Source organism: Anoplopoma fimbria, chromosome 4 (genome assembly GCF_027596085.1).
Source record: "Anoplopoma fimbria isolate UVic2021 breed Golden Eagle Sablefish chromosome 4, Afim_UVic_2022, whole genome shotgun sequence".
Lineage (NCBI taxonomy): Eukaryota > Metazoa > Chordata > Actinopteri > Perciformes > Anoplopomatidae > Anoplopoma > Anoplopoma fimbria.
Window position 1 is genome coordinate 10,759,308 of NC_072452.1, and position 25,956 is coordinate 10,785,263.

General features: G+C 40.2%; 1 protein-coding gene across 1 annotated transcript; it reads right to left on the minus strand.

Annotated features, from left to right (window-relative positions):
- Positions 1-1,378: 1,378 nt before the first annotated feature.
- Positions 1,379-25,946, minus strand: abcb7 (ATP-binding cassette, sub-family B (MDR/TAP), member 7). The gene is made up of 16 exons (XM_054598010.1): positions 25,770-25,946; positions 23,566-23,649; positions 23,407-23,484; positions 21,566-21,685; positions 18,198-18,330; positions 16,111-16,379; positions 15,327-15,415; positions 15,036-15,123; positions 10,998-11,172; positions 10,359-10,516; positions 8,050-8,213; positions 7,753-7,882; positions 7,172-7,343; positions 5,252-5,355; positions 4,377-4,484; positions 1,379-3,008 (listed from the first exon to the last, which is right to left on the minus strand). The coding sequence occupies exons 1-16, from the start codon at positions 25,944-25,946 to the stop codon at positions 2,790-2,792; spliced, it is 2,268 nt and encodes a 755-aa protein (XP_054453985.1). The 3' UTR covers positions 1,379-2,789.
- Between the last annotated feature and the right edge of the window lie 10 nt (positions 25,947-25,956).

Here is a 25,956-nt window from a genome sequence, read left to right on the forward strand (position 1 = left end):
TTATGTCTAAATTGGAAATAGAGTCTGAGAATACAATCACAAAAATAACATTTCAGATCATTTTATTTCCTGAAGTGTTTTTATTAAGGTTTTACATCATTCCATTGCAATCATAACAATACTAATAGGGTACACTTTGTTTAATGATATAACAGGTTATACAGAAACCTTTCATGCATATTTATGCATGTAATGTCCGCGGGACGGAAAAGGCACTGATTCAGCATAATGGCTGCAGAGCAGGGTTTGGTCTGTCACGTTATGTGAATGTGTTTGTTATTGTAGGGTTTCAATTATTATCTTGCCGAAAGGCCTCACAGAAAGTGGCGTGTAAAGTATCTGGTCCCAGAGGAGGATCCATGGAGCTGCAGGGGTTGATGAGCTGGACTCGCTATCAGTCTGTCCACTAAACAATGAGCACAAGGAGAGAGTGTCGGGATCACTAATGTGTTCCTAGATTTAACACTTTACATTCTAATGCACTTGTATTTAAGGGAAGACGGATCAATAATCTGTTAAATTCAAAATATTTCTCTCTTTGACTGCTTTCATTGGTTAAACACTCAATATGTACCCAATCTTGCTGATTATGAATCAAGGGATACACAGTTTGGTGTATTGAAAATGTCTTGAAAAATAGTCTGAAATGAATTCAGGTAATTATGTTTTTTATTTTAGTTTACCCAAATCATTTTTTTTATTTGAATATATTTAGCGGGTTAAAGAGAACAAATAAGCATGTATTTTAGGCAATAGCTTGACATTTCTTTTGTATATTCCCTTTCTGGCATATAGTTAGAGGAAAATATGGACTCCACTGTCATGTCTGTACATAAATTATTAAGCAAGTCAGCAGCTGGTTAGCTTAGCTTAGGATAAAGACAGTAAACAGTAGGGAACAGCTAGATTGACAGTCCAAAAGCAACAAAATAAGCCTACAAGCACCTTTGAAACTCTCTAATAAACACTTTATATCTTGTTTGTTGAATCCATAACCAAAGTGTAAAAACAACAATTTGCTGTTTTAAGGAGGTTTTTGTGTTTGACTATTACTTCCGGGACCAGTAACTTCCTGGAGTCTCCCCTGGTTGCTTGGTAACCAAAGGGAGCCAAGATATTGTCCAAAATGTGCCAATTTCTTTAGTTTGGTGTATGGACAGATTAAACAAACAAGATATATTTTATTGCTGGAGGCAGAATTTGTTGCCTTTGAACAGAGCCAGCAGGCTGTTTACCCCTTTTTGCTAGGCTAAGCTAAGCAGACCTGCTGGATGTCATTAAACTTTCCGGCAAAAAGCATTTCCCAAAATGTCGAACTCTTCCTTTAAATACAAGGATGTTTCTTCTTACTTATTAATAAACTTGTGACCCCTCAGACTTATCTAAAAACCACTTAGAGGGTTTCCGACCCCTAATGTGGGAATTAATACACCACAGAAAATAAAGATAGTTTTCTTGTTTTAATGGTAAACGAAATATATATCTTGTGCTAATTATCCTCATATCACTTAACTCCACAGTAATCAGCATGGAGACCTCGTTATTGAGACAAAATACAACATTTATTAGTCTGTCTGCAGCGTAACCAGTCAACATAGTCCAGATCATTATAAAACAGGCTTCACATCGTGTGCATTGTACAAGACCAATAACTTCATTTATAGATACAATAACATACCAAGGTTCCCAACATAATGTGAATATCACAGCAAAAACAGCCCTCAGAAAAATGAGGACATACGTGTGTTGTCAGTGTTTAAATATTAACATTTACATTTAAGCTTCAGGAGGAAGTCTCTCTGTATTCTGGTCATACAATCCAAAAAGCTGTCTTAGCACTGCTAAAATGTCTTGTAATAACTAAAAGATATGACAGTGAACTGATCCCAGAGGAGACTTTCAAGATGTTGCTTCTTAATGTGGCTCCTATTGTGGTGAAAACCATTCATGATGTATTAGAGTTACTTCTTGTCATTCTCAGAGTGTTATATTTCACATGAATGTGACCGTGACATACTGCTAATTCACAAGGGAGCTATATTGCATGTTCATTAGTCCAAACATCCATGTTATGTTATGAGTCAAATTAAGAAAATACTTGATTATCTGCCGTATCAGATATTTTTGGGACATGCATTAAAAACGTCATGGGCAAAGCATATTATGGATGCAGTATCTGCAAAAAGAACCAAACCAACACATACTGCAAAACAATCTGTAAATCAATCTGTCTAATCGCAGAATAAAATGTAATATATACACATCCCCAATATATAAAAAAAAGCAAACTAGAGATTGAGTTTATTTTGAAAATAATTTAAAAAAATAATTCAATACAATTTTTCTAATATCAAGGCATATGCAAGTCATTACGTGTACTCTCGTCTGTTCCCAGTGCAGTGGAAGATGTCAATAAACCTGATGTCAAAAAAACGAGGAGGAGAGGGGCAACCATGTTGACTAACAGATGTCTTACACACACGTATGTGATATACAAGGTCTCTTATGCTTGGCTTCAGCTGAGACAACTGGCATAGAAGCTCCATCTCTGGACACCAGCCAGTGCTAAACACACTTGCTCCCTGTTCTGCTCCTCCTCCTTCACTTTGGCGAGCAGTGGCCTTTATTCCTTTGAGGGGGAGGAGGGACAGTCACATGGGTGGGGGCTCGGCTTGAGTGGGTAGTGGGGATGTACCCCTACTCCGCTCCCTCCATAATGCTACACAGAGCAGGGATTCCAGTGTAGGCCATCTGTGAGGGATGTAGAGACGAGGAGGAGGCAGCTCCTCTCAACAGGAGCAGTTCCCGCATCCCTTAACACTGTTGAGGATCTCATCCTGCAATTTTTTCCTCTCCTCCTCCTTCTGGGACAGGCGTTCAGCCGGAGGCTCGGGCGAGCTCTTGTTGCTGTTGAGGATTTTACTGTTCTGGGTGTTCCACAGGTCTGCGTACAAGCTGCCAGGGGTGCTGAGGAGGGCGTGGTGGTTTCCTCGCTCTGAAACTTTACCCTGGCAGAGAAAAAAAAAAAAAAAAGGTAAAAAGAAAGACATGAAAACGCAGAGCACATGAAGTGAAAATGAAGAGACCATGGAGATGGAGCCCTATAGTTAGCATCTCGTCATGACCAAACAACACTGACCACACTCTCTGCGGAGAGTCAGCTCCCCCCTAGAATCTCTGCCGCCTCCCCAACAACTGTTGCAATTCCCCTCGCATAAAAAACGCACTCGCAGACACATGCGCATCCGCACGCAACAAACACACACCCCTCCCACACAGTCAACACAAATGAAGGCACCCCCTTCCCCCACCTCCCGTGAGCATGCAGGGGTGTTGGCATCGTCTTTAGTGCACCCGAGATGAGCACGTGACTGCTTTCGCTCGTTATTTTAATGAGCACCCCAGGCAGTCCTCTGCTGGTGACACCACCAGCAATCGGCATGGCGACATCACACGCAAACATGCCTTCTCGCCACGACCCTCTGATCCCTGCCATCTGACTCTGGAAACATGGAACGACACATGCTCACTCGCCGCAGTTCAAAGAAACCTCTTCTCATTTTATCCTGTCCGACTCCAGTACTGGAGGAAAATGTCACTTCATCTGTGTTACATTTCACATTAACTCTTACTTTCAGGATAATAACTGACTTCACTGTGTTTTTGTGCCTCGCAGGGTCTCAAGCCCAATCCGTTACATACTGCAGCATTTTTCTCTTCCCTTGGTTATTTCTCTGATGCAATATAAAATGGTGACAATGCACATTTCTCCACATTTCTTAAACACACTTTATGTCTCCATGGCACCTTCAGCCTGACTTAAACACATCTGACCAAAAACTGTATAAACGAATCATTCCTCCATTATAAGACATGCGTAGTCCTGGATGAGGCCTCATCAGTGTCTGGGAAGCTGGCCCATACATTATTAGTCACCGAGACAAACAAGACACGCCATCTGACCAAAACAGCAAGTCGAGTCTGACTGCTTTAATGAGCCCTTATGGAGAAAATAATACATTCACTTTTACCAACGGTGTCCTGTTGTTGTTGAAGTTAATGAGAAAAGCTGAGAAAAGCTAAACAAAGCATGTTTTTATCACGTACATTGTAAAAAAGGTAACTCAAAATAAATGAGAGGCTGCTCGCTAAATTCTTGTTGCTGGCAGAGACAGTGCGCTGAAGGTCACGCAGAGTGCAGGTCATCGTCCTTTCCTTCAATGCTAATTGGACTGGCAATTAACACAGCGCATGTTTTTACTGGCAAACTCTAAACCATCGCATTATTTGCTTTTTATGAACCTGACATTACAACTGGAAAAGTTAATCAGGGAAGGTATGGGATCAAGTAAAAAAATAAGTGGATGAGTTCTTACCTCACTGAGCACTATAATCTCGTCTGCGTCTACGATTGTTGAAAGCCTGTGGGCGATAAACACTGATGTCCTGTCCTTCACCATCTCCTTCATGGAAGTCATGATGTTCTGGAAGCACACAAAAGGCAACAGCTTGATCACTTTGTTAGGATTTAAAAAGAGTATCCCCTATTCCAAAAGAAAGTACTTCCCAAGGTTTGCAATAATTGTGTCTTGAAAAAAAGAACGAGTAAAAAAAGCGCATGAATGACAAGATTAATTTGAAATGTACTCCCAAACTTTGATTTGAAGAAGCTAAATCAACAGAATGTTGCTCAGCAACATCCACCTTCATATGCTTTTTCTTTCTTTGTTTACATATGATAATTTTAAAACACCATTGTGATGAAAAGCAACTGAAAATCTCAATTAACAACCAAATCTACTGCCCGACTCTCTTTTCTGAAGTTCAGAGAGGGCATGCTGAACTTTCTCATTAAATGTAACATTTACAAAGACTGTTGGGTTTAAGCTGAGCTGGAGATTAAGTAGGAGAAAACAGTGGCAGGTGGCAGGGGAGAACATGGGGGTGGTGTGTGTGTGTGTGTGTGTGTGTGTGTGTGTGTGTGTGTGTGTGTGTGTGTGTGTGTGTGTGTGTGTGTGTGTAGAGGGGGTGGGGGGTATGTCACAGCAGGTATGTGACGCAAGACTGAGCTGAATTATTGTGCACCTAGAGCAGGTGACTGAGTGGGTGTTTGTTCTGCTAAATGTGTATGCAGGCTCTGGGTGGTGTCAACCTGTACGTGCAGCAGACAACGGGCATTTGTGGGCATGTAAGGTATGCATCCCTGTGTCTGTCCGTGTGTGTGTGTGTGTTCGTACGCTGTCAAACCCACCTCTTCTGTGATGGAGTCGAGGGAGGATGTGGCTTCGTCATACAGGAGGATGGGTGGATTCTTTAGTATTGCACGGGCGATGGCGACACGTTGCTTCTCCCCTCCTGAAAAAAAAAAAAAAAAATGAAAGATGTCATGAATAAAAGCAAACCAGGCTAGAGCCAAATGTTTGAACTATTTGAAGACACAACACATCTATCTCACTGGCCCTACTCATAAGACCTCATACGGATGGTTTGCAAAACTGACTTTCATTTAACTGTGACGAAAATCAGCAGGACGCAAAGACTTCTCCCACTGTGTCTGACTACATATTACAGATTACATATGAGCTATGCGTGGCCTCTCGAAAATAAGCAGCGTTCAGCAGATAACATTGCTGGCAGTGGAGAACAGCAGTGAAGGAAGTTAGTAGCCTCACAGCCCAGACTGCCCCCTCCCCACTGGAAGAAAAAAAACCTCACTGGCAGCTGTCACGTACAGTGAAATTAATGAGAAGTTAGTCATGTCTTTATTTTGTCCGTTCTCTCACTCACTCAGTCACTCCACAAAAAGAAATCTGTGCTGCCAGTAATTGCATCTTGAATGTTGAGTGAAGGCACTCACACACTATGTGTGTTAAATGCTGTGTGTTAACGTGGGCTAAATGAGTTGCAGAGTGATGCTAGGAGCCAAATACTACACAGTCGTCTGCTATCACTGCAGATCAAATGAGGCAACGTGCCATTAAACACGTTCACACACAATACTGAAGAAAACAACTAAATAACAATGGAGCAGCTACAGATTAAGTCTCATAATGAACCTCATATAATAAGGTCAAATTTAATGAAAAATTAAGTTGAATCATAATCATCTTCTTTTACAAGACAACAGCTCATAATCGTAGCCTTGAAAGTCATTTTGGACTGAAACTAACTATAATCTAGAGCTGTGCAAACTTAAATATTCCTTACAGCACTTTGCAGTGTCTTACAGTCAAATGTATTTCTCAAAGCATGCAAACTGCCATGTATATTCTTGGCAGCAGATGGAAGACAAGGAGTGCTAAAACCTTTTTTTTTATGGATTTTGGATTGATGCCTGAAATAAGGGATAGAAGAGATAATAAAAGTTTTGCTCTACGACATAAAATACGTCAGTAAATAACCCTCTCGAAAATGATTATTTTTTACATGTCTAAAAAAAGGTAACAAGTGGCTAAACAAGACTACAATACGCCATCCCTGCATAAGTATAGAAGAATATTGAGTGGAAGATTTAGGCTCCTGTACTTTGTAATTCACTGTAAATTGAACTTGAAATTGAAAAAATTAAAAACATTTATTTTAAGAAGAGAATTGTCATGCTAGCTGCAGCCCTATACTAGAACAATACACTGAATTAAAATGGCGCCTCGAGTATGACAGCTGTCGCGGATGCTCCAGTAGTTTCTTCCCTCAGGCCATCCGGGTCCTGAACCACTGAATTTCACCATCTGACTTATAATTATAATTCATACACCTGCCAAACATTGCATATATTAGATGCACCAGCCATATTGCTTCAATTCTTCTGAAACCCACTTATGTGTACTGTTACATGTCTCTGAAATGTGCTGTAATTGGCTCTTTGTAAATATTATTAAATATATAACTTTTTTGTTTTATATTTTAGTATTTAATACTATTTTTTATTTATTTGTTAGTTGCTCTGGAGCTAGGCTTAAAAGTATTTCACAACAAGGTGTACTGTGTATGATTGTGTGGGTGACAAAAAAACATGATGTGATGATGATGACGGGGTTTGAAATTATTTCTGAAGGTTTCTGATGTTTTAACTTAGTGTACCATCCAGGGAAATACACAAAACACACAGCTCTTTTACTTGCTTCTCCAGAGGAGCCCACATTCAAACAGTAGTCATAATGTTGCAGCAAACCTGACAGCTTCAGGCCCCGCTCCCCAACCTGGGTGTCATAGCCATGGGGCATCCTGAGGATAGCATCATGGAGGCCTGCAAGACGCGCCACTTGGTACACCTCCTCTGGAGCAGCATTGATGTTCCCGTACTGCAGGTTGTAGAAGATGGTGTTGTGGAACAGAACCGCATCCTGACAACAACACAGTTAGAGAAAAAAAAAAAAAAACGAGGCTTCAGAGAATATTATTATTGTAGCAGAGGACTGCAGATACAAAGACAAGGGTAGGAGGGAGGAAGAGAACGAACGCAAATGACAAAAATACTGTTCATGTACCATCTGTTCAGATCAGCCTCTGAGCTTACTGCAGTGAAAACCTAACAGAATTCTGCTTATGTCTAATGCTGATGTTAACTACTAAAAGTTGTTTTGCTGTATGCTGCCCCCTTGTTGTATATACAGATCAATAATAAATCATATACATTACATTTACTATTGAGAAGTCATATTTAACAATAATTTCCTTTGTGGGGAAAAACCTCCAAATAAAGACAGACATCTTGTGTTTATGTCTATTGTATTGTGTGGGTGTGTCTCAGACCTGAGGTATGACCCCCAAAGACTTCCTCAGGCTGTCAAGGCTGATGTCTCGGATATTCTGCCCCGCTATGTAGATGTTCCCCCGCTGAGGCTCATAGAAGCGGAACAACAGCCGCACAATGGTGCTTTTCCTGCAACCAGACGTGAAACCAATCGTCAGCATCATTCTGTCGTGAGCTGCACCCCCACAATCTACTGATGATATCTGATGATTAGACTGTCTGCACACACACATGAGAGAATCCAAACCTGGCTAAAGGTTTTTACAGTCAGTGTACTTCTATGAAAGGTTACCTACCCGGACCCGCTGCCACCAACTATAGCCACCTTCTTCCCAACAGGCACTTCGAAGGACACTCCTTCTAAGACTTTCTGGCCCTCCAGGTATTCAAAATAGACGTCCTCGAAGCGGATGGTGGCATCCTGTGGTGTGACGGCTAATGCTGGGGCGAGATTCCTCTCCTAGAGGAAACCATCAGAGGGTTGAGAGAGACGAAACGGAGAGAGAGGAGACGGATACAGAGCAGCCAGTGGCAGACGAGGCCCGGCATGATGCAACGTTACTCCAACACCTTGTAAAGGGGTTTAATGGTGGAGCACAGAGCCATGGGCTGCATAAAGCAGAGACATTCACAGCACATTCCAGAGGTCGTTTCAGCTGAATCTTCAGACGCTGCCCTTCATGGTAACTGAAGGATCAATAGGCGTGAAAAACTTTTGGTACATACTGAGCTGAGCCATAGTGCTGAAATGCAGCCAAGGTCAGCAGTGAATAAAGCGCTGTCCTTGCCTTGAGAGTAAAAGCCTGTTCTGTTCAGTTTTCATGCTATCTGATAACAACATAATCACCCACAATCCACCTCGGCCAGTTAATACATAGTCCATTAGTAAAAACAAATGATTGTTTTACACACCCCCAACATGGGGAAAAAGCCAAAATTATTATTATTGTTTTTAATCTTGTGAAGCAGTTTCAACTAAGGGGGTGTTTTAAATTATTTAACATCTACATAATAGGCCAATGTATTCCACAAAAACAAAGCATTTAGACAGTAATGGCCTGCTGGGCAGTGCCATTCCACAGGGAATCACAATGGAGTGGAGTGTTACTGATGAGTGAAGAGTAACTGGACAGATTCATTTATCCTGCTATAATTACAGGCTGGAGCCTTAAATGTGCCCTTCTGCCGCAAGATGGGCATCCTGAGTAAAAAAAAAAAAAAAAAAAAAAAGAAAGATAAAAGCAATGAAATGTCCAACAAAAACAAATAGCTATAAATAAGATAAGATAATCCTTTATTAGTAGCGGGGAAATTTGCATTGACATTGAAGAAACGAAAGACCTACATGTCTAAGATCTGAACAGTTTTAGCCATTTTTAAAGTTAAAGAATAGGATCTAGCTTTAATTATGACTGCGTTTTTAAGGTAAATTCACTAATACAGTATAAATAACACTATGTAGTGTCACAAACCCACATAAAGGGCAGTGCCTGTTTCTGGCACTAGAACCGAGATCATCAGAAACTATTTTGATGATCACTTTTCAATTATCAAGAAAAATGGAAAAAACGCTTCTCAAATTTTTTTTGTCATATGTGATAGTATGTTAAATATATATGGGTTTTGGACTGTTGGCTGTATAAAATATATACATATATATTTGAATATGTCACTTTGGGCTCTTGGAAATAACAATTTGCATATTTTTTATATGTTCCTATATTATATGGAAAAAACGATTAATTGATAATCAAGAACATAATTGCTAGATCAATCAATACTGAAAAGAATCCTCTGTTGCCGTCCTATTGGGGATGTTAAACAGCTCAGCACTTTAAAATTAAGCACAGGTGCTTCAACAAAAACAGCTGAAAACAGAACATGTAGAACAGTTTCTCCTCAGAACAGGTTTGTATCATTAGGTCCTCTAAACAGAGGGGGAATGAGCCCCATCACTGACTGAGCAGATGATCTGCACAAACAGCACAACAACAACAACAACAACAACAACAACAACAACAACAACAACAACAACACTCATATATTATCCCAGTCATTTTTAGTCTGTGTGGTTTTCATAAGATCTTATCCCTCTGGAACACAAAACAAAACTAGACAAATAAAACAAGATCGTGATTTGTTATTTTAAAAAACCTTACTGAAATTAATGATAATAAACCACCAAAAATCACAGTTCTGCTGGAACTTGTCATAACATCCCGACCAGCGAGTAATGTAATGTTCTACAAGATGCAACAGATGAGTAAGCTTGAGTCACATCAAGCATGTAATTACTATGTTTGACTACAACCTATCATTTTTACAGCACATGTGGATACGTTAGCTACGTTATACGGACAAAAATAACTCAGTCCTGGGTTCAAATCTTTTACCGCTCTACTTTTTACCACCATTAACGATGCCGTTGGAAAAAGAAATCTCAGTTGAATCTAGTTTTTCAGATTTAAATGTAACTCAGTGTTCACCTTCTAATCTTTACAAGTCTACTGATCACTTAATAGAGGAAGAAAAGAAAAAAAGTAAAAACACATTTTGCAATTTACTTCTACAATGCAGAGAAGTGCACGTCAGGCCGACAAGTTACCTTGATCTTGGTGTCGACGTTGAGCAGGGTGAAAAGCGTGTTCATGTCTATTAGGGCCTGCCTGGTCTCTCTGTACACTGTGCCGAGGAAGTTGAGCGGGAGGGAGAGCTGGAAGAGCAGGCCGTTCACCATCACCAGGTCTCCCACGGTCATCGTGCCTACACGACAGCAACGGCAGAACTTACAGACACGCACATGATCCAGCTCTATTGTATCATGTATGTGTCTGTGGATACAAGATCTAAAAAATAACACTCAAACCATTTCTTCTTTCAAGTGGTGAAGGCAGACAAAGCATGTTTCATTCTGAATTTCTCTCCCCCGCTGTGATTTCATTTTCTACATCAAGGCTGTTTTATTTCCTATTCATGCCACTTTTTCATGCTTGCTGTGCTTTGTTCTCATTTAGTTTATATTATCCAGTTTTACTTGTCATTTTCTGTCCATTTGATTTTGTTTTGTTCTTTCTATTGTGCTGTGGACACAGATCACAGGAATGAAGAGGTAAATTCAGGTCAGGCGATATATTTTGAGCCTTTAGGATGCTATCTATTGTTTTCATGGTTTATAGATCTTTTCCACCTATCGCACGCACACACACACACACACACACACACACACGCAAACAAACACACTCACCTGCCGTAATGCCCTTGCTGGCCAGCACCATGATGGCAGTGAGGCCGACACTGAAGATGACACTCTGGCCAAAGTTGAGCATGGCGAGTGTGGATGTGGTTTTTAGAGAGGATGACTCGTAGATCTTCAGATATCCGTCATACTTTTCAGCTTCATACTTCTCATTGTTGAAGTACTGCAGCCGAGATGAGAAACATGCAGAGAGGGAGGAGGGAAGGGAGCACAGGGCACGGAGACCACAAAGTAAGGAAAGTTGAGAGAGAAAGCGGGAGAGACACAAAATATGGTTATGGTTAAAGTTTAAGGAAGCATGGAGAGCAGTGTCAGGCAGACAGACACTTTAGCGCAGCCTCAAGGCTGCATTTGTTCTCTTTGACCGCTCTGGGCTTAGTCTGGGTCTCAGTTGGCTTCTAAAGCACTTTTTCATGTCTCAGTATCGTCATCTTCACCCCACTGATCTTAAAGGGTGTGGAGGGCAATAGAACAAGTTAAAATATTAGGCAATTATAATTGTAAGGAAAGCCTTAACATCACTTGTAAGTTAAACAAGAAATGCTTCAGAGAATCCTTCATTGGCACTATGGCTTACACAGACACCTACCAACAGAGCAGAGACAGCTCTCAAGTGTTACGCCACACAAACGGCACTAATTTTGATTAAGACGTAGAGCGATTATTTAAAGAGAAAAAGCCTCATGAATCAGCCACAAGCACATCTCTTAAATTCAGCGTTTAAAACTACGCCATGATCATCACAACGACCCTCCTCAACTCTGCTGCCAATAACCTAATATTGCTGTTTGTTTAGTTTGCACTATTGTTCCTCTGCTCTGGTTAAGTGGGCGATTTGCTTCTCCAGCTAACGGCAGTGATGCTGTGCTGCAACAGACTTGCCACTGATTTGCATATAGGGAAATGCAGGAAATCAGAGAGAGAGAGAGAGAGAGAGAGAAAAAGAGAGAGAAGAAAGTAGCACATGGAGGACAAACAGAAGCAGTGCAAGGCACCGCGTTCAGGTTCTCATCGAGCCCTTTGTGAAAGTGGAACGGATTTCTGAGTGGGCGGAGATCTAATTACATATGCACACTCACAGCTCAGAGTGATGCTAAATCCGGCCGCATTGGCACAGATGACACAAAATAACACAGAACAAAACGTTGAGAAAAACAGGACGCAAAAAAAAAATACAGCAAAGAAAATAACATGGGTACAAATATATATATATATATAGAACAGCCTAACAAAGCATCAGAAACTGAATGGTGATTATGTTTGTATGTGTCCTATGTACAATGAGGTTACCTAGAAAGAGGCTTAAAACAGCAAGGATGAAGATATGGCATAAACATGCCACTGAGAGAAGTATAGGGCAATGTTTACATCCGCATCATATCGCATCAGTCAGGTGTCTGTGAGAGAACACTCGCACATAAACTACCATGGCTCGCAGCAGTCATTTCTAGTCCTCCCGTGGCAAACACTTCCAGTCCAAAACTATAACCCAGAAACTATTTTGGTCATTGACTACAGCAGGAACAGTCCTAAATGTCCAGTGATGAATGTCTCATTGTTTGTAGCGGCTAGACCTGTAACAATAATTACGTTATCGATTTATAGTACGAGATATGGACTGAATTGTTGCTGACCTCGTTATTGCCCGTTGTGTTTACATGCTTATTTGGAAACATAACATTTTTAGAAAACGTGGTACTAGAATAAACAGCAGGGTTTTTCCCTACCATTATACAACTTGGGAATTGCACTTAAATTGTGCATTTTTGTGAACAGAGAATCCATTCTATTTATTGTTTTGGTTGAGTGGTTTTATTTTATCTATGTTTTATTGAATTGTAATATTTCTTCACATTCCAATGTCTGAATATACTTGAGTTGAATTGAGTTCTTTGCTCTTTGAAAGCGTTTACTTGCATTATTATGCTATAATGTTAAATGTATAAATATATCAGTGGCATAAACGGTCTAAAATGACAATAATATCGTTTATTGCAATTATTTATTGAACAATATATCTCATTATCCTATAATTAAAGTAGTAGCCTCGATCGGCCAAGAACTGGATTTATATTTACAAAAAAAAAAAAAAAAAAAAGAGTGGACAATTTAACAGTGAACACAGAAAATTGGGCAAAATAAACACCCAGGACGTTATGTGTTTATGATGGGTCAATATAAAGCTCAATAGATTACTTGATAAGCTGTTTGACAGAAAATAATCATATTATTTTGATAAGCAATAGTCATTAGTCATTTTTCAATCAAAAATGTCATCCATTCTCTAGATCAACCTTCTGAATTATGAGGATTTGATACTTTTCTCTGACTTTTGTGATAGTTAACAGAATACCTTAAAGTTTTTGGGCTGTTGATCAGACAAAACAAGCAATTTGAAGACGTCATCTTGAGCTTTCACAATTTGTGATGCCAATTTATCGAGAAGCTAATTGCTAGATATATAGATAGATATATAGATAATAATAATAATAATAATAATAATCAATCCTTTATTAGTCCCACAATGGGGAAATTATTTCTCTGCATTTAACCCATCCTGGAGGAGCAGTGGGCTGCAATGAAGCGCCCGGGGAGCAACTTGGGGTTAGGTGTCTTGCTCAGGGACACCTCGGCATGTTGCCGGTAGAGGGGTTTGAACCACCAACCTTGTGGTTACGGGACAAGCGCTCTACCTCATGTGCCACAGCCGCAATCATTAGTTGCAGCACTAGGTCAATATGCGCAGAATCACTATCATGATAATTATCACTGCATTATCTTAATGTTAAGAAGTCTTCATTGAATACATTAATAAGTGCTTGTATTTACTCAGGTATCACATTACCAACTGTCCATTCCTTTGAATAAACTAAAATAAAGTAGGTGTCATCTATTCAGGGCATGACAACCATGACAATTTCATTACAAAACAGTTATATAGGGACAATAATCAAATCTCTCAAAGCCTTCATTGGTTCTGATCAATACTGCAGTTCTAAGGGAAACAATGTGAGTATTTGGGTCCAGTTCACATATCATGAAAATCAGCAGAGGAGGTAGGGCTCAGGGATCAGAAATTTTGATTTCGGGCGGCTGTGGCACATGAGGTAAAACCCCTCTACCAGCAACATGCCGATTATTTTGACTGCAGATATTGCAGAGAAATAATTTCCCCATTTGGGACTAATAAAGGCTTAATTATTATTAAATGATTTGCAATATTAGAGAGAATGATCATTTTTACATAATTATTGTCATTCTTACTGAAACACACCAAATTGATTATGGTGTCATTTTTCTGGGCATACGTAACAAACAAGGACGTTTTCTTGTCTATCTTTAAGATTGTACGATAGGATGTGCAGGCCAGGACATTTATGTAGCCCAACAATGTGCAATTTTAAATGGCATTCATATTGTTATTCCGATAGAAATTGTATTAACTGTGCACCTCTAAAAAAAAAAAAGCTACATTTGCAATCCTTTTACTAGCTATGAGGTTCATTATTATTGTCGCTTGACTCTTACAAGAATAATATTAAAGTACAGGAACATTTGAAATCAGGTTTCATGGCCTTCCTCTGACACTGCTCTATAATAACTAGAGAGAATATGATAACCTTCAAGTATAGTAGAGATTAGAAGTGACTTTACATTCTTTCAGTCATAAATTCTACTCAGAAAGGTAAACTTGACTTTTATCTTGTACTTATGATGACAAGGAATTTGTGTGTGATAGTGGTGAGAGTCTGAGACAGATTGACAGAGAGTTGGAGAGAGCTATTCCTTGATTAAAAGGCAAATTCTGACAGTGGCAATCACGCAAGTGAAGCACTATTATCAAAGCCGAGTAAATATTGTTCAAGTGAAAATAAGAAAAAGACTTGAAAGGAGGAGATAAAAGAGAAAGAGAGGAAAGGTGGGGGGTGGGGATGAGAAGGAGCTAAAAGAAGAGTCTATGGTAGGTGTTAATGTCTGTATATGTGTGGTTGAGTGTGTGTGTGTGTGGGGGGGGTTGAATCTCACCTTAACAGTCTCATAGTTAAGTAGGGAGTCTATAGCAGCGTTGCCGGCTTCATTATCTGCTTTGTTCATTTCTATCCGGAAACGAGTCCTGTATGTAGAGACACATGCACAACAACGTGAGCACTTTCTCAACCACGCGTTTCAGCCGACGAGTGAACATAGTTACAGTCAGCACAGAGAGCAACAGAACTATTTACTGAATCATTTTCACGTGATAACAAACAATAGCAATAATACAACGGAATGAATTACAGTCAGACAGAGGATTAGTGCAAACATCCTCGTTATTACCTCCACTGAGTGATGAGAATGGTGAAGAGGGTGTATGCGGATAAGGTACCCAAGGACACTGCTGCAAACTGTCCACCACACTTGTAATACTGCAGAAGAAAAAAAGCACAGACAAAGCAAAGCATCCTTTAAATACTGTGGTTGAAAGGCTTTGTGATAAAAAGTCAAGCGGCCGCGTCAGACCACCAGGTTCCGACGTTGGCGTCACGAGGCATTTGGCGAACATACTGTTTTTGACCATTCCACTATGAAATTGAGTGTTACAAGTGGAGGGGAATCTAAAAGAACTAATCGTGCTAATGCTTTAGCTATTTGGGCAATGGAGTCTGCCCTCATTACAGGCAAGCTGACATTATGGTCCAGAGTGTAATAATAGCACAAAGCTATAGAAAAAACGTTCTTTCAGTGGTGGCCAAGGAGGGGGGGCATCTGTTCAGGGCACACTCCACATGAGGACATTATGCTGCTACAAAGCTTTGGGATTCGTCATTGACGCTAATGGGCTCTGTATTGCCACCAAAAGTTCACAGGGATTCATATTCCATTTAGAAAGTAAATGAGACAATATCCCTGAAATTAATTTCCAGACAATCTGCTGTGGAGAGTGTCAAGGTGATGGAAGGTCCTGTGCTAACATTAAAGGCTGAAACAGTAACAGCAACAAGGAATAAAAGCTAGAACATTTTAAGCAGCGTTTCTGGCAGCATCCTACAATAATGGCGAAAGCCCCTAATTACCAATCGTTAGTGTCTGTGTTGCCTGGTTATGTCACCATGAGACTCACCAAAATGGCGCTGACGAGGCCCATTTCGAAGACTGTGGGTCCTAGATTGAAGACGAGTGCACTGAGGACAAATGAGATGCCCCGCGTGCCGCGGTCGATAGCCTTGGATAGCGCTCCCGTCTGGCGGCTGAGATGGAAACCCAGATCCAGATTGTGCAGGTGGAGGAAGACGTTCTTGGCGATGCGTCGGATGGAGCTCTGGGCCACCTTGCCAAACACAGTGTTCCTCAGCTCATTGAAGAGGGCTGCACAAGCCCGTGATGCGCCATCTGGGACAGCGGAGGAGACAGATATTTTAGCACACCTGCTGTGAAAACCTAGGAGGTTCAAACAGCTGGGCTGGGCGCTATAAAAGTGAGAACATAGCCTCATCCTAAACACTGAGGACTGTTATGTAGCGCTAAAGCGATATGAGGCAGCAAAACAAGAATGCAACCCTTTACTTTCCTGTTAACTGCTCTAAAGTGAAGGCTAGTATAAGGTGGCCGGGGGAGCTTTTTTTACTACATCATCTCTGGTCTGCAAAGTACTGCAGGGCTACAACAGCAGCCTCCCCTAGCCTGTAATTACAGAGCAGGATGCTGTCTGAAGCCTCACTATTATGGCAGGCCAGCACACTGCAGACTGGGGGAAGGGGGAGAGTATGTGAGTGTACACATATGTGTTCAGTGTGTGTGTGAGCAGAATAATAGAAGAGGGGGACAGGAAGATGTGACCATGAGTTGAGTCAAGGAACAGGCTTAATTTCACCATTGTCTGAGGTTAGACTTTTGTCTGGCTAATCTGTATGATGAGAGTGGATGCAAGCAACATAGCATCACTTTTAAAAAAAAATTTAAAAAAAAAAAGATGTTGCATATTTTAGCAGTTTTTTTTAAGGGCGCTTCCTGATGTGCAGCAAAATTCAAAGCAGAGTTCAAGTTCAATAAAACAACCAATCTCATTCCCAAAGAAGTCAATTATTTGATCCCTTACACTTCTCATAAACTGTTATACAAGCAGATGGCTGGCTTGACTGTCACAAATTAATAGTCTGTGTTTGAATGGCACGTAGCCTTCCTCTGGCGATTTCAGCGACTTGTGTGAATACACGATTTGTCTGCTGAGACCAAAGTCAGGGTAATAATCGCTCTGTCTGCCGGTTTTCATGGGGCTGTAATGTGGCGTTAAATAGGAATGCTCATCTAATGAACATGTCCACATCTGACAAGGTAGGGTGAGCACTGTGCAACCTTTTCAGCCAAATTACACCCGTCACCGCAGGCTCCGAGTAGCGGGCCTCGAGTGTCGCAAAGAGGGAACAAAAAATACCATTCCTTTCTTGAAGAGCATCCCCTTCATTCTTCCTCGTCATCTTAATTCGTCCTGTCCAGAGTCCTGTTCATGTGCTCCAATTATTCGACAGGCAGCATTAGTGTGCAAGACCTAAGTGGACTCATTAAAATAAGTGGCTGCAGGGCTAAGTGTACATTGCATCCAACCGGATCTTACTCAAGGCCAGAGTGACTTTCAGTAGGTATCAGGTTCGCAATATTTATTTATTTAATTTGGCTCTTCATAAGCAGCTCGGAGAAAGAAAGAAAAAAAAGCTAAGCAGGAATAAACTTCACATTCATGCTACATTTCACCCATTTGACCCCTCTTGTACTACGGGGGATGCTTGAACAAAGAGAGAGAGAAGAAAAAAGAAAAGAAAAAAAGAAAAAGAGTATTCTCAAGGGATGAAATGAAAGCAACATCCTTGGCCTTTGCATAACATTAAAAAATATCCAACCACTTTAAAAAAGGACATTGGCAAATTCTGCCCTACTGCTTAAGAAATGCATCCAGGTTTGCCTTGGGAGCACATAGGTATCATACTGCAAAGTCGTCAGCGCTCACAAGAGGGTTGCGAGGATTGACAGAAGTGAACTCGGACGCAGAACGGAGCGCATAATGTAAATAATGAGAGAGAGGCGGGGGCTGCGGAGCGGCATTGATATGAATGCGTTGGGAAAGGTCAGCCTGCAGATAATAGGCAGGCCCACAGTCTCCTCTGATGAGCACGGCACCTGCCCTTGCCCCTGCAATACAAGTCTGGGACTCACAGCCAATCAACATGGCCGTTGCCATGGTAGCCACAGTGCTTGGCGCGTCATTCAGGTGCAGCATGTGTCCCGACATCTGGTTAAGCTCGTCCACTGCATACTTAAACATGAAGGGCACCGTCACATTGGTCATCTGGGAAGGCAGAGAGGGAGGGAGAAAACATTAAGAGAGGAGGAGAATAAAACTGTTTCATATAGCCTAATAGACGGACATATGCTCAGTATAGTGCTGTGACATTTTTCTACCCCTCTGTAGTACCTCTGTGTTTGTGTGTATGTGCACCCCATGTGCTTTGGAAGATGGATTTCCACTATTATTAAATCAAACATTACCCATTCATGTGCATTAAAAGCTATATATGGATGTATGTATGTATTTATTGTATGCTGTGTGAGCGTGTATTCTTCTTGACTGGTTGTGCTAATGCTGCTGAGGTAGCTGGGGCTTCCTGCTAATGGAATAGAAATGGTTATTAGGGCTAATTAAAAGCACAGGGACAGCTGTGTGACTCAGGAAGGCGCTCTGCAACACATTAGGACAGCCAGAGAACACAGCAGATTGTTTTCATTTGAAACCCATTTCATTTGAACCTCTCAACCTCTAACACGGGGGAGGGCGCGTTTTTTTACTTTTTCTTTTTGTTCCTTTACTCTCGTCAACTTTTGCGCGATATAAATTTGATAAAAATAAAAGTATAGCAATTATATAAAAACAAGGGTATAAAATGGGTTATTTTAGACCCTTTTACATTAGCAGGGTCTAAAATAAACCCATCGACCCTGCTAATGTAAAAGGACACCTAATAATACACTTCAAAAGCTCCATCCCCGGGGCTTCTCGCTTAATACACTTGGGTATTATACTCAGACAATAGAGGTCCTCTGACCCCCACAAGGGGAAACAATATATTTGCTACCTAGACAACAGAATATGACACAAAAAAAATTGCCTGGGCCTATTATAACAGGGACAAAACAAGCCCTCAATTTTACCACTAATACATGATAAGGTTGGATCTGCTCTTTTAATCCAATAATGGCCAACTGGAGATTAGATCAACACCATGTCAATCTGTACCTGCCGATGTCATCTCAAAATAGAGATATTGTGTCAAGTAGTGACGGAGAGGCTCTAGGCTATATAGAATTAGCCTTAGCTTATAGTATGACACACAGAAGCAAGAGGGCTTCATTTGAGGCCAAGGAAAACAGGAGCATATATATAATCAGTTATTGGAAATGAAAATGTCCCTGATATTGCGGAGTGCAAAGGTGTGATGCACTGTAACCACATAATTATTCAGTTGATTTAAAAATTGTCTCCACACTGCTGGTGGTTTCAGTTCAAACAGACACACTGCAGAAACCGAGGCTAACTCCAGCCAAGCAGGGAAATAGGAGGAGGAGATTGGATGGCATGTGTGTGCGTGTTCTCTCCTCCTCAGCACATTCACTCAAACATGCTGAGTGGCAGCAGTACATGCTTATTTAGGAGCTGTGATTTTGTGATTGTTTTCCAGGGTGTAAATTAGAGACCATCAACATAGAAAGAGGAAAGATATCACACACTGATTGAAGCTTGCAAATAATTATTTAAAAGTCTTTTTAAAAGTACACAGTTGTTAGTTCTACACAGGTTCTTTACACCTGATTGCAAATATTTTACGGAATTAGACCCATGCTTTGATGTGTTTTGGCATCAGACTGTACTGAAGTAGTATTACACTGTACTGTGACAGAGTCGGACATTTAGACAACAAGACTATCAACCTTCTCAAGGACAACAAGCTGAGGTATGCAGTTTATAAAGCCATGATTAGGGGTGATGGTTGATCTTGAAATAGCCAAGAGCCACGACAGCAGCTCAGACACCAACATTTGCCAGCAATGACAACAAAATAATGAAATGTTCAGCCCTGGTGTTTTCTCTTAAGCTAAAACCACCGGCTATTCTTTTCTAACGCTCCTGAAGCAATAGAATATTTATATTTAGGACTTTTATGAGCAGCAAGCACTAATCCAAACCTACCTGAATAAATTGGCAGTTGACATTTATTCACATGAGCTATATTTCCTATAGTCATTTGGGAAGGTGAGTGTTTCAAATGTCATGCTTAGAAATAAGACAAAGGTGTTGAAACTAGAGGTAGACTTATATGCAAATGCTGGAAGAACAGATGCCTGATTGATGTCCTGGTGTGACTAGAAGACACCTCAAATGTACTATCCACTTTTTATATTAATAAAAGACAGAGGATGAAATATTAAGTGGTTTGTATGTAGTCTTAAACTGTGTAACTGCAAATAGTGAGGCATTAACCCTTTATTATTTTCACAAATGTCACTGCTTTTTCCCCTCCAAGGTTAATTTTCAACCGACATAAATACTGTCGGTCATGAATGAAATAAATAGTGAGCAGCCAACTCTCAGCTGATAAACAGAGCACCTTACTTGAGTGCAAACCCACCACACAGCCAGGCTTTTAATATCAAGCCTCTCTTCTGTCAGCAGTGGCAAACTGCAATGATGTGCCACTGACAAATAACTAAACCAGACATGACCAGACAAAAGTACAAAGTTAAAAGATTGATTTCTGACACTTGATAATCCTGTGGGTTTAAATGACGTCAGCAGCAGCCTTGAATTGTCTTTTAGTGCCTCACTGTAGGCACCCATCTCTGGAGTTCTATATCTTTTACCTGAGTAAAAATGAATAATCACCACTTCAAATTTCCAATTGTCTATGACGCATCACTTCTACACTTTCTTGCAAAACACGGACTAATTGAAACGAGCAGCAGCTTGCAAAAAGGACTCTGAAACTGTGGAAGCGGATGATGAGTGAAGGCTGGAGTGTGTGAAGAGTATGTTATTCAAGTTACCACAAAGCTTGCAATGACCTACATGGCATCAACCTAGCTAATGGCAGTCCACATCTTTTTTCCCCCTAATACTTGTAACCGTCAAAAGCATCAGCAATGTCGTCCGTGGCATAGAAACATTCAGGTGTGAGCAATATTTGTTACTGTGACTTAAAGGGTTATTATTTGTATTGTCTTATTTGTTTTAATCACTTAAGATTAGTGCTCTGATCATGTTATGAGATACAGAATATTCTTATTTACACCATCAATTGTTATGATTTACTTCTAATAGAAGAGAGAGAATCTAAGCATAACCTTTGAAACAGTTGTGTCACAAAATATGAGAAGGGGACTGGAGCCTCTTCCTCAATATGAGGTAGCTGGACTTTGAATTAATCTATATTCAGTTGTAGGGTAAACATTAATAATACCGCTTATCACCGATCCAACAGATCAAATTAGCGTTATAAACTGTATTACCCATGACATGTCTGTAAACTTACCTTGGCTCCAGCAAGCAGGCCCAGAGAGATGGCAACACGGGCCCGCAGGTCTGGTCTATCCTTTGGCCACACGTAAGACAGCATCGCAGACAGGATCTCTCTTGAATTCACTTCCTTCATCTGTGAAGAAGAAAACAAAAGCAAAGCCTCTTCTTAGATCCCAATACCCTTAGTTACTCTGTAATATACAGGGCAAACGATTAAAACTACGTTACCAATTCTATACTACAATGTTAGCTTTCAACCAACCTAATGTTTGCCAATATTGGCAACAACCTTCCATTTAGATTTTAATGTGACAATCATAATAACCTGAAGATTGCTCTCTGGGCAGACACATGGGACATCAAATGTCAATGGAAGTCTCTTGGGAGACCTGGGAGGAACAACAACAGCAGAGTCTCCAGGTGGACCTGGAGGTCCAGTCTGACACTACAAGTCCCAGGAGACACCTGGGCTGTCATCCCAGCTGAGTTTGAGAGCCCACTGGTGCCAACATGGCTGTTTACACATGCTCCACCGCACACCTGCCACAGGGACTCTCCACAGGCCAAAGAATATGCAGTAATTCCTCTAATCCACTCAATATGGTGGCACCATGTTACAACGCTGCTGTATGGCAGAGCCTCCAAGCAAATTACAATGAGATTGTGCCCAACACCTGCCTTTAATCAAATACAATGAAGCAGTACGTGACACTGCAAAGAGAGGATTAACATTAGCAGTTGAATGCACAACTGAGGTCCGTGTACTACATGTGGAGACCAGTTAATGTATCATTTAAGACTGTATGCCTGACTTCATCGTAGCTAGTATTTTTATACACTAAACATATATAGTGTAGAAAATAAAAAAAGAACAAATAAATAATAATAATTTAGATTAATTTTTTAAACCAAGTTTCTTATTTTTTTAATAATAAATATTTAAATGAATATTTATGTATTTATTTGTTACATATGATTTTCATAAGTTAGGAAAGCAATGTTTAAGTCAAACCTCACATGATAAGTCAAAAAATCAATTAGTCAATGGTTTTTCATACGTTTTCTTGTCCCTAACTTTTAGATTCCAAAATGTAGTTATTCGATGAATCAATACTGAAAATTTTTTTTATCTGCAGCTTGAGTCAACTGCATTATTTTCATTTCACATGTGAGTTTTGTTTCAAGTGCCTATGATAAATTGGTCCTTAAAAATAGCATCCAAAACAGTTTTAATGACCAAAGACTATAAGGGGGCTCTCACACCTGTAGTTCAGTTCATTTGTCTGGACCAAGAAACAAATTATACATTGTTGCATTTTAGTATTGGTTCGGTTCCTGTTCACACTGACTTTTACATACAAACCAAGAGGTGTAAACATGAAGTTATACACACTGAGAGGTAACTTGTTGATCGGACAGTGTTGGTGATTGTCATCCTGCATCATCAGGACCCACGTGGCTTAATCAAAGTCCAGCATAAAGAATAGATGTATAGGTGACTGAAGTGGATGCAGCACTATAATGCTGCTGATGTGTATATTTATGTTGATTATATATAATAACTGGCAGACTGGACGAAAAGGAGGCGTGTTGTACAGTAACGATTCGGGTCTTATTACTGTGGGACTTTTTAATGGAATTCATGAGCTGACAATGTATACGGAGTCGTGTTTAATAAAAGCAGTTTTAACACCTTTTTCCAAGAGGTCCAGGTTCAGTTGTTTAGTCCCTACCAGGGTTCGAGTTACAGCTTTCACACTAGCCAAAATGAAACATACTAACCTGGCTAAAGGACCGGAGTTAATTTTAACCAAACCAAACCCATTAGCTGTGAAGAGAAGGTCCTGTACTCACCACATTTTTGGGATCTGCATTTAGCCTTCCTCCTGCATTTCCGTGCCAACATGTTCTTTTGTCTGTAATCTGCAAATGCTGTGGAAACATCATTGTTGTTATTATCCTTTTGACTTTGATAACACAAATGATTCACGGTTCTTTCTCAAACATACTTACTTTTACGGCCTCCAAAATCTGCCGACTGTTTTCGCTCCTGTTTGTACTCCATGTTGCTGTTCGTAGGTGTGGAGGGGAACTCAGCTGAAACATATCAGAAAAATAAGAGTGTTGTTTGACTAATGTTTTGAATTTCTGCTGATTTATTTGTATGGATGTTTTTATAGTCAGACACACTGAAACACAATCAGAATGAAACACAAAAAAGGGTATGATAAACTGCAAACACATTTAATTAAAATAAAAACAAGCACTAAACACATCAATGTGTCTCACACATTAAAGTCACCTAAGGCAGGGTTTAAATATTACAGGAGGATAGGGGACATTCTGAACAAATATAAGATCAAAGGAGTAGTTGATAACTGATAACTTTGACCATGAATATATGTCCCTTATACTACTCATTTTAACCAACATGAAATCAGTTATAGCAAGTTCACAACTAGTGACATGATGTTCAGAAATACTGTCTTTTACATCATCTTTTGTGAGCCTGTGAACCTGAACCTGAATTCAAACACTGTTTAAGAGTGATGAAACTATCAACTTGCCAACAGAGGCCAAGTGCTTGATCATGCAAGATACAGTGGGTGGTTTAAGATCCCATACTGAGCCTACACTCCCCCGGTGTTAAACCTACATTTATACAAAGACATCTGTATTGATGAGAGTGGGCAAATATTAGATACTTATATATCTCCATGAGGACATTGTGCAATCCAACCTCTGCTCTACATTATGTGATCAAATACTACAAACAACATATTTGAAACAAAGCCTTATTTGTTACGAGACAGTAAGTTTGTATATTTGCTATCTTAAACCAATGTCACACGTTATATTCATTGTAAATGTGTGATTTGTTTGTCTGAGAATACACTTGAATTTCTCAAACTTAGGGTTACTTTGACCAACTTGTGGTTTGTGCAAAACAACTGAGCAACCAAAAACGACAGTCTTCAAAATGAAAATATAAGTAAACCAACGTTGATGAAGGCAGGACGCATGGCAGAGCTGTAACACTAGACTGCATCAGGTTCAGCCAGATGGATCTATGCATGTGGCAGTCAACTTGTTGTAAAAATAACTAATGACACTAATACACTGTGCAATACAATAGTTATAATAGTTTCTGTCTGTATATATAATATTTCAGTTACTATGGACTCTTTACTGTTTTTTTATTGCTCATTTAAAATACTTATTTTTGATCTTGTATTTTTTTTACTATGTCTCTTGTTTGCACTATCTTCTATGCTGCTGTAAACCTGTAAATGTCCCCGCTGTGGGACTGATAAAGGATTATCTAAAAGTAAAGTTGATGAAGAATCAATAACAGACTGTGTGTGCTGAATAACATCACGTGACAGACCGTCTTATCTTACATTGACTGACACAATAACACGTGACTGGTGCCACTGACCAGCCACACCACTAGATTAGTGAATAGTGACAGTTTCCAGCGGACAGTGGGACTCTTGCGGTTATTGTTTTACTTCGCAAACAGTCACATCTAGGGTCCAAAGTGCAGATCCTACAGTTCAATTCAATTTATTTTGTATAGCCCAGAATCACAAATTACAAATTTGCCTCAGAGGGCTTTGCAATCTGTACACATGCAACATCCTCACATACACAGGGAGAAAAAAGGAAGAAACCTCTGGGAGAGCGACAGAGGAGGGATCCTTCTCCCAGGATGGACAGAATGCAATAGATGTCATGTGTACAGAATGAACAGCATAACAGAGATACAACACATTCAATGTATGTGACATAAATGATTCATATCATCTACCTAGTAGTTCTCTTGAATACCTATGTTGAATACACTTCCTGTAAGTCGCTTTGGATAAAAGCGTCTGCTAAATGACTGTAATGTAATGTAATGTAATATAATAAGACTACTTATAATAACAGCAGCAATTATTATAGTAGAATTATAATTATGAAATAGGGAATAATAATAGTAATGTGACTAATAAATGTGACGTTCACCATTCACCCTGCTCAATAACACTGCTAGTTAACTGGTGTTCAAGGCTGATTAACACACTAACATGACATTCACCGCTCTTGTAAACAAAGCAACCAAATCCTCTCTAAAAGTTAGTTACAGCCGCTTCCCGTCTTTGCGCATGCGCAGTGACCGTCCCACCAGAAACACGGTGTCCTCTCCGGTTAACCGACCCTTCCCCACTCACCAGATATGTGCTTTGTCGTTTATGTTCGGCCCCGTTGTGAAGGCGGCTTCTGTCCCAGCTGTGGTACGAGCTCGTCTGTCGAAGGAGAAGCGCCAATCTTCTCCTTTGGAAGTGAAAGCCGCATTTTAGCGGCACCAACATCGGCGCCATGTTGTCGAATGCGGAAGTCGGGTTCATGCGCCGGATA

Excerpts from the sequence above, each read along its gene's own strand:
- abcb7 (XM_054598010.1), bottom strand. The coding sequence starts at position 25,946 with ATGAACCCGACTTCCGCATTCGACAACATGGCGCCGATGTTGGTGCCG. Across the intron at positions 11,173-15,035 it reads TTAACTATGAGACTGTTAAG|TACTTCAACAATGAGAAGTA; the intron begins GTGAGATTCAAC and ends TCTCGGCTGCAG. Across the intron at positions 7,883-8,049 it reads GTTGGTGGCAGCGGGTCCGG|GAAAAGCACCATTGTGCGGC; the intron begins GTAGGTAACCTT and ends GTCTGGTTGCAG.